A 9,391-nucleotide genomic window follows, 5' to 3' on the forward strand; every position below is an offset into this window, starting at 1 on the left:
TCCCAAAAATAATATAAAATAGCATATTAATGCACATAAAACATCCAAAACAGATAATTTAATAGCATGGAACAATAAAAAATTGTAGATACATTGGAGACATATCATGTTACCTTGCGGGTATTTCCTTGGGCATGTCGGTCTAGCTCATGGTCTTGAATGAATCCACCTCATCCTCAGCCGTCAGGGGTGAAAGGGGTGGCAGCATGGCCGCCGGAGGCCATGTAGTAGTTCCCGACACCACGGGAGGTCGAGGGGGAAGCACCAGGGAGTTTGCACCCTTCTTTTTATCCGGACGCCTTGCCCGATGGCCAATGGTCCCTTTTGCTGATCAGCTTTGTGCTAGGGCGGTAGGATGGTCGCGACCGAGCGAGTGATGACAGCCGTCGGCGACGAACCTCTGTTGATGATGTCCATGCCTTATCACCGCCGTTTTGGTGGTAGCTGGCGGTGTCCTGGATTGGGGGTGCACACCACGCGGCCTGCCAGTCATGGGCCGGGCCAAGGACCCACCAACAACTGAAGAATGCGTCACACATGTCCTGGCCCTCGGCGTACTCAAATTATGGAATCCTACGAAGACTTGGCGTACACTTCAAGGCGTATTTGAATGGTTGGCATGTTATCCCTAGTTGTAGCCGACCTACTTGTAACCCTAGATACCCCTGATGCCTGTATATGCCGAGGGGTTTAGTCTGTAGAGGCAAGGTTTTGAGAGGTTAGAACTCATTTATACGATCTCAATGTAGATCATTCTGTACTTTGTATCCCCATCCACCATCAAGCAGGACGTAGGGTTTTACCTCTTCGGGAGGGCCCGAACCTAGGTAAAACTATGCCCCCTTTACTTCCTGTTACCATAGTGCACATATCACTAGCTCGAGACCCCCTACCCGAGATCTGCGGGTTTTAGCACTGACACTAGCGGCGCAAATTCGTGGCCGGTGGTGGGTCTCTTGCGCCGACATGGGTGCCAAGGGGTGTGCAGTGTGGGAGGGGCTTTCCATTCCGTCGATCATCGGGAAGGGGGATGATCGATGACGGCCGAGCAATGGCAACATCAGGACTAGGCAAGGAAGTTGTAGGCGAGCGGGAGGCAGCGCGACTTGTCCTAAGAACACTTGCCCGGGGGAGTTTTTTTTCTCCTCAAATATAACTTATAAGAGAATGGATAGAGAGGATCTTAGGGATGAATTAGTAAGAAGATTGGCTCGTTAAGGATTGGATAGGTAGGCTCGTTTTCATTAACAATCTAAAAAACTCGTTTTCATTACAGCTCATTTAAAAGTACAAGTAGCACATCACTTCAACGACAGTTTACGATAATTTAAACGACTGCATCACAAATGCATTAATATTTTAGCAACTACCAACAAATCAACATAGCATAGCAAGCAGGTATAATAAGTCAAATAATAGGATTCTCGCAAAAAAAAAGGGTCAAATAATAGGAGACTTGCGCGCTGAGGTTTGTGAGATGGCTTGACTAACTGTGACTGGATGGACTAAAGCTAATCTAACACGAATTGTTACAGGCTTGACGGGCAGCTTGTGAAACTCCTTTGTCCGGATCAAGTAAACTACATAAAAACAATGATTGGCTCGGCTCATTAGCAAAACAAGCACGGGTTGAAATGAGCCGACAAAACTTACCAAGCTTCAAGCTTTTTGCCCACCCCATGCACTTTGACCCAAATACTCGAACATTTAACCGGAGCTCGGAGAAAAGTTAACACCAGCTTAACACATTGTCAAGTCTCTAAAACGTCTTACATTAGTGTACATAGGTGAGTACATAGATAGACTATAAAGTATATGATCAAGTACAACTAAAACACACAACTGAAATATCTGGCAACTATAGGTATAGGATAGCACTGCTCTGCTCTAGATTAACTGGCTTTAGCAGGATCAAAGTTCAAACTAAAAATACATTTAACTAAATTAATTGCAAAACATGAGCACCACACACCACGCCGAAGAAGATGGATCAATTTACAGGGAATTTGACAAAATGATCTACGCCACTTTTGTTTTGCTTTGACAAACTGGCGTGCCTTGCACCACAGACATCCCAAATGAGACGTCCTGTATCACTGACATGTGGGACCTGAAGCCACTTGTCAGTGCCACAAGGTGTGTGTCATTTGTGTCAAAGTGCAAAGAAATATACTCCCTCCGTCCCATAGTGTCAAAAATGATCTTACATTTTCGGATGGAGGGAGTATCATTTTGTCAACGCTTTCTGCTAATATTGACATAACCTCTCCTAGAAAAATAAGTGATGTATATAGATATATTATAAGTACTACAACAAATGTTCACATCACATATCACAGACCCAGTCAACAGTGCAGATACTGCTATATATGTACAAACGAACTGTCAGTCAATCTCTTCATCAGTCCTACGGCATCGCAGCTCCTCAGATCCCTCGTAATCACATGGTCGAACAAAACGACCGTCGATCCGACAAGCTGCCATGAGATCAAAAGAACAAATCAAATCTTCTATTCCCCTTTTGGTTTTAGCACTACAAGTCTAGAACTCCAAGTGCCACCACCTCTTCTTTCTGTTCTCCACGATGGGCAACTCTGGAGGCAGCAGATCATGATCGGCATGGTGAGATACAAGAGCTAAGGGAATAAAAAGGTAAAATGATATCCAAACGATGATACAATAGATTGTATATACCTCCTTCCGGATATATCGAGTTGTAGTGCACCTCGGCCCAAAAACTCAAACATATAACTGGAGTCCAGAAAGAAAGAAAAAAAAAATCTTATTAGATACAAATGGACTGAAATATCTGGTGAAACTTAGAAATCAATTCATCAATAATAACATAGCAATGACAAACACACATTACCTCTATTTGATTTTTGAACGACTGGGAGAATTTCAATGTAGCATGTATCTCTGAATGATGTTAGGATGAAAATCTTCACACCATACTGAAAAAAAAATCAATGCATATACAAATAGCAGAGCAGTCATATGACATGAGCAGCTCACTGGTAATAATGCCAAGAAACTACACATCATCAAGAAGAGGTTCTTAAGAGATGCTGCCCAAAAAGTCACATTTTTTCACTCATATCAGGTGACGGGCATACAATTAAGTTATGGCAATTGTCCAAGACATCAATCACTGCAAAGACCAACCAAAGTAGAGACAGAATGCAACTGGTCTGGTAAGAAGCATGGTTTGCCATGCGTACCGAAGTAAGCAACAATGGTCAGAATCGTTCACGACGAGAACTAAATACATACATCCCGAGCAGAGGATGAAGACTAGGAACAATCTATTTGCCTCCCTTCACTACCACCAGATAAGAAAATAAACAGCTTTCAACCTGCCTATCCCCCAATCGAGATCGAGCAATCGCTAGCTAGCCTCCTGCAAGCCGTCTGCACTGCTGCCATGGTCCCTCCTGGCCTTCTTCCCCGTCGGCGGCAGTGTGGCGAGAGTGTCCTGTAACTGCCGCTGGGCGTCCTGGAGCATCTGATTACTGCGGGCCTCCGTCTCCTTCCACCCCCGCTCAATCTCCCACTGCACCTCCATTCTCCGCCTCTCCAGCCGCTTGATTCCCTCGCCGATGTCCCTCAACACGCCTGCGACGGAGTGGTGGTCCACGGCGGGAGCCTCCTCAGCCTTGACCCTGTCTGCAGCGGCGGCCTTGGACTGGAACATGGCGGCCTCATAGGAGACCCTCTTGCGTGGAGGCGCGGTGGACAGCGTGACAGCAGGCGGCGACGGGCGCCGCCGCTGCTGCTGCTGCTGATGGCCCCTGAACCCGCCGGCGTCGCGCACGAGGCCGTTGATGCTCCTGTTTCTGGCGACGAGCAATTGCTCCTCCTCCTCCTCTTCTTGGTCCTCCTCGCCATCCTCTTCCTCTTCTTCATCTTCTTCTTCCTCCTCCTGGTCCAGGTCCAGGTCCAGGTCGTGGTCCTGGTCTTGGTCTTGGTCGTCGTCGGAGGCGGGCGGGGAGGCGGGGAAGGAGTTGGTGGAGACGGGGACGGGGCCGCGCTCGAGGCGCTCCATGCGGCGGAAGAAGGGCCAGAGGGAGGTGACGGGGCGGGCGGCCTCGGTGCGGTAGCGCTTGCGGAGCTTCTCGAGCTTGTGGCGGCACTGGGTGCCGGTCTTGCGCTGGCCGCCGCAGCGGCGGGTGACGTCGGCGGCCACGTCCTCCCACTGGTGCGCCTTGAGCTGGCCCCGGCGCAGCCTGGTCCAGCGGTCCTCGTAGACGTCGATGAGGTGCATGGTCTCGCCGTCCGACCAGGGCTGCCCCGGCGCGCTCTTCCTCGCCTCCATCGGATGGCCCCTCGGCGGCGGGCGGCGGTTCAGATCTGGATCTGGGGGAAAGAGGGAGGGAGGGAGTGGTGGTGGAGTAAATGGCGGCGGCGGCGGGTGTGGAGGCGGGCGGGGGGATAAGGGCGAGCGAGGCCGCCAGGGGCGGTGGTGGGTTCGGTTTTTTCTGGGTGGCTGGTGCGGTTCACGTGGATGGATGGTGGGCCCCGTGCGCCGCTCGCTGACCGGTGGGGCCACACGGTTTGGCCACACTGACCTGTGGGCCCAGCCGGTTTGGCTAGTATGAAATAAACCTCGAACTTTTACGCCTTGTTGGAATCAAACCCTAACCTCTCAATCCCGGAAATCGACAATCCCGGTCAGTAGCACGGCTAAGTCTGTTTTCAAACAAGGATTGCATATGTGGCACCGGGGAGTCCATGGCTTACGTCAGTTTCCAAACAAGGATTGCATACGTGGTACCGGGGAGTCCGGGCTTACGTCAGTTTCCAAACAAGGATTGCATATGTGGCACCGGGGAGACTAGGGTTTACGTCAGTTTCCAAACAAGGATTGCATATGTGGCACCGGGGAGACTAGGGTTTACGTCAGTTTCCAAACAGGGATTGCACACGTGGCACCGGGGAGACTAGGGTTTACGTCAGTTTCCAAACAGGGATTGCACACGTGGCACCGGGGAGACTAGGGTTTACGTCAGTTTCCAAACAGGGATTGCACACGTGGCACCGGGGAGGCCATTGGTCACTAATTCAGGCATGCCATTGGATGTGGTCTGACGATGATTCCGAGGGTTTGTCTCCGGTCACCAGCGTTGGCTCAGGGAGGCGACAACATATGCGAAACTCGAAAAAGGCCAGAGCAACGTGCTGGGCGACCGCGACAGTCGGAGAGGCGCGCATTTGAGACTCATGAAGAAGGGGCACGCCTTTCACGTCGGTGGTGGCGCTGTGATGTGACCCTAAGGTGGGCGGCAAAGATCCTTTATGAAGAGGCAAGCGATAAGGTCATGTGCCACGCAATATAGGCGTGGCAGATGGGGATCTCAAGGATTGAGAGGTTGGGGTTTGATTTCGACCACCCATACAAATTCAAGGTTTAAAACAGACTTCCCCAGGGTGCGCCTAGGAGGGTCAGAAAGTCCGACAGAAAGATCAACACGGTATAAAATCGAAGGTCTTTGACAACAGCAATTAAGGACAGCTCAATGCACGTAACTCCCGCTTGCGCAAGGTCTGGGGAAGGGTTCGACCACTTTGGGTCTTTTGTACGCAATCTGTCCCTACATTTCTGCGAGAGGTTATTTCCGGGACTCGAACCCATGACCTCATATTGAGATAGTTCAATCACATTGTAAAATCATGTGGTGAAATTGCAATGTAGCTCTTCTAATATATATATGATGGCAGTGAAAGGTACTCTCTCCATCCTATAATATAATAGGCTATTACTACCAATATGTGAGTATATTGCTAGTAATAACATCTTGTATTATTATGGAATGGAGGGAGTAAATTATTAGTCAATGATGTACTATATACGCTGCATAGATACCATGAGAATGTATGTACAGGTACGACAGATCAACTACTAGTAAAAATGGTGAGGAAGGAGGAATCATGCTTACCAAGTCTGCAGCAGCCTGCAGTGTAACATGGTCACCCCACTCTCCATTCCTGGTAAGCATAAAATAGTAAGAATGTGCATATTCACACTCTAATCAATTAACATTTACTGAGATAAATAAATACTAGTAACTAGTAGAGAAAGAGCGGGCACGGACTTTGGCATCTTCTTAAGATATTCTCTGTAATCCATAGGGACATATCCAGCATATATCTCAGGATGAGACTGAAGCTGCGAATGGAAACATATTACTGTCAGAACAAGAGAATCTGACAAGTAACAAAATTTCATCTTCTTAATAGTACAGTGAGACACAACCAGTTCTCGTAGTTCTGTATATCGACTGACAAAATGATTCTAATAGTGTATCACATTACTGTAAGAAGGAGACTGATATAAGCAGTCATTTTGAATATACTAACCTGATTGACCACTTGTTGCCGTACAAATCTATGGTGTTCAGGAGTTCGGTAGAATTGATCAGACAATGCCCGAAACTGTTTAAAAAGGAAGGTTCAGAAAAAGATAATTACTTGTAGAGCAGGTCTGTACTGATGACACCAAATATGCTATTCTCGAAAAGTAAACAGAGAACTGAATCCTGTAAATATACCTGACAATTGCCATCTCCGTTAACCTTGAGCTCAACCAGACCATACAGCACCAACCTAAATAAGAAATCATATTGGGATCAAATGACAGACAATCTGAAAAGACCTACCACAGAGCACAGAGAGTATACAGAACATGTCTTCATGTAGAGATTTATGGGATGACAAGTATACTGCAGGGGTATTTACCTGTCAAGAAGTCTTCGGTGATCTGAAAAGGCTTCATCAAAAGAAGGAATGTCTCCGTTTGTTTTAGGGACATGCTGCAGTAGCACAGTGAGCAGGTAACAAAATTGTAAGACATAACACTGATCTTCAAGGGAACACATGCAAGTTAATGAAAATTCGTCAAAGAATGAGCTTCTTAATAATCGACGGAGAGTTAGAGATGCAGGTTCTGAACTTTTATTTTCTAGTTTGATGAGTCACAAACTGATTATTAAATGTTAAAATGGGGCTTGCCTTAAGATGGGAAGTAAAGTTGCAAAAATCATCACACAGAACAGTAAAAATGGAACATAGCTCAGCATTTGTATTGATAGGAACAAACATAAGATCGGACCATGGGCATCTACTAGGTAGAACGATAATTCTGCATTTAACATATTATCTGAACCGCAAATAGTGTCCGGCATCCTTCAGCAATAACCCATGCATTCTTATGATTACTTAGCAGGAACTAGCAATACCAACTCCCCTAAACTTCAGAGCATGGTTATTTGACAATTTAGATAATACACCAAAGCTGGAACTCTGAACCCCTTGAAACTGTAGAAGCCCAAAACTGCTGTACTTAACCCCTTCAGGCTGTGAAACTATAATGTAGGGCAGTGAAAGTGGAACAGGGCTCAGCATTGGCATTGATAGGAACAGATATATGATCGGGGATCTACTAGGTTGATTGATAATTCACATAAATCAAAAGCATTGTCTGCATTTAACATATGATCTCTACCGTAAATAGTGTCTGGCATCCTCAAGTCAATGGCCGAAGCACTATTCTGATGACCTAGCAGGAACTAGCAATCCCCAAACCCATCTAAATTTCAGAGCATGGTTTGATAAGATATCTATCAGAGGTGGAACTTTGAATCCCCTTGAAACTGTAGAAACCCAAAACTATTGTACTTAACCCCATTATGCAGTGAATAAATTCTAGCATATGTCCCAACCATTCTAGCAATTGTTCTGTCATAATGGATGATATATAATCTGGGATCAGTAGGAAGAGAGCGGTGCTACTTACAGGGACAGGGACCATGTCATTCAGTCTTTTGCCGACTTCGCCGTCGAGAGCAGAGAAATCGTCCACGAGCTCTATCGAGCACCCGTGGCCGTCGCGCGCATTGCGATCTTCTTCGGGGCTCGAACGTGGACTTGAGCCCTCTGCTTCTTCTACATACGGCGGTGCTGCACCGGCGTTTGTTCAGGAAAGGGGAACGAGTCAGGAGGGGATGACATGTCTGAATTTACTGTGTGTTGCGTGTATGTTGGTAACTGAAGATTAGTAGTACCTGAGGGCAGATGGCTGACGACCTCGGGGCGGAACCACTGCTGCGCGAGGACGGTGGCGCGGCGCTCGGGCTCGCTGCCGCCGACGGCCCCGGACGCCTCGGCCATGGCGACCTGCGCGAGCTCCTCCTGCAGCGCGTGCGCGATGACCTCGTCGTTCTCGACCGCGTCGACCCTGACCTCGGGGGCGGGTGCGGGGGCCATGTCGTAGCCGTCGAGAAGGGCGCGGGCGCGGTGGGGCTGCGGCGGCGGCGGGGCGTAGTCGGTGGTGGGGGATTGAGGGCGGTGCACGCAGCCGCCGCCGCCGGGAGAGGCGCCGCCGTCGAGGAGGTGGTGGAGCCCCCAGCGGACGATGTTGATGTCCAGATCTTGCTGGCCCCGCACCACCATGGCCGGCCGGGGCTTGGTCGGTGTCCGTCGACGAGTGGCGAGCCTGCGCCAGCGGAACAAAGGAAAAAAAAATCAACCTGCGGTTAGTTATCCCTCCCCAAGAACAAGAACGAGAATCATGGAGAAAATTCGTGTGATTTGGGCGGAGATTAGAGGAGGCGAGCGGATCAAGAAGGACCGGGGGGATTGGATTGCTCTTACTCTTGATTGATTGATCGGTTGATTGGCGACGAAGCAATTCGGCGATTTAGATTAGGCCCTGCTCGCGACGAACGACGAAACAGGATTGAATGGGCTTTGAAATCAATATATACCAAATCAAATCTTTATACGTTGTGTGTGTAGTATCCCCGCAAGTAGTGCGCGTGCTGGTCTCCTTGTCGGTCTTGTGCTGTGCTGCTGTACAAGGATGGATGGAGAGAGGCGGAGGCGGGCGGCAAGAGCAAAGCATCCCACGGGAACAAGAAACCCAAACGGTCTTGGATTGTCACGAGGAGGAAGAAGACGGATGAAGGAGAAGCGTGTGGGGCCCGCAAGTCAGTTGCTTCCTCTGCACGTACTACTACGTAGGAGAGGACGTTGGAGCCGACTTTCTTGAGCCCCTCGATCTGCTTTTGGTAAACCAAACCCACTTCTTTTCGTCGTCTTTCCCTTTGTTGTCAAAAACAAATGTGTTGGATGCTGAAGACAATATTTCCCTTTTTTTCCGAGTCCCCCCCTACCTCGAGTCCGTCGAGCAGCCCCATCTCTCCTACCTCCAACAACTCGACCACTAGGAGGAGGAGGAGGAGGAAGACATTTGTGTGATCTTGGCCTCCATAGAGACACATCACGCGGGCGGCCGAGGAGTGGCGCACAAGGGGTGCGTCTGAGACAATATGAACTTCAGTTGCGTTGCTGATTGACTCCAGTCTCCTATCATCCGTTTAGTCCATCTATGCTC

The 9,391-nt window shown here is 48.7% G+C and overlaps 1 protein-coding gene across 2 annotated transcripts; it reads right to left on the minus strand.

Annotated features, from left to right (window-relative positions):
• Positions 1 to 2,186: 2,186 nt before the first annotated feature.
• On the minus strand, positions 2,187 to 9,026 carry LOC123114474 (OVARIAN TUMOR DOMAIN-containing deubiquitinating enzyme 12). Of its 2 annotated transcripts, XM_044535964.1 has the most exons (12): positions 8,650 to 9,026; positions 8,061 to 8,491; positions 7,793 to 7,956; positions 6,736 to 6,809; positions 6,549 to 6,603; positions 6,358 to 6,432; positions 6,093 to 6,166; positions 5,937 to 5,985; positions 2,870 to 2,954; positions 2,695 to 2,751; positions 2,564 to 2,594; positions 2,187 to 2,477 (listed from the first exon to the last, which is right to left on the minus strand). In XM_044535964.1, exons 2-12 carry the CDS (start codon positions 8,446 to 8,448, stop codon positions 2,441 to 2,443), a joined length of 1,089 nt encoding a protein of 362 aa, XP_044391899.1. In that variant the 5' UTR covers positions 8,449 to 8,491; positions 8,650 to 9,026; the 3' UTR covers positions 2,187 to 2,440. The 2 variants fall into 2 exon arrangements, 1 of the variants encoding a protein (XP_044391899.1); XR_006456545.1 differs by lacking the exons at positions 5,937 to 5,985; positions 6,093 to 6,166; positions 6,358 to 6,432; ... (3 more) ...; positions 8,061 to 8,491; positions 8,650 to 9,026 and having other exon boundaries at positions 2,271 to 2,594; positions 2,870 to 5,806.
• Between the last annotated feature and the right edge of the window lie 365 nt (positions 9,027 to 9,391).

Source organism: Triticum aestivum, chromosome 5B, assembly GCF_018294505.1.
Source record: "Triticum aestivum cultivar Chinese Spring chromosome 5B, IWGSC CS RefSeq v2.1, whole genome shotgun sequence".
Taxonomy (NCBI): domain Eukaryota; kingdom Viridiplantae; phylum Streptophyta; class Magnoliopsida; order Poales; family Poaceae; genus Triticum; species Triticum aestivum.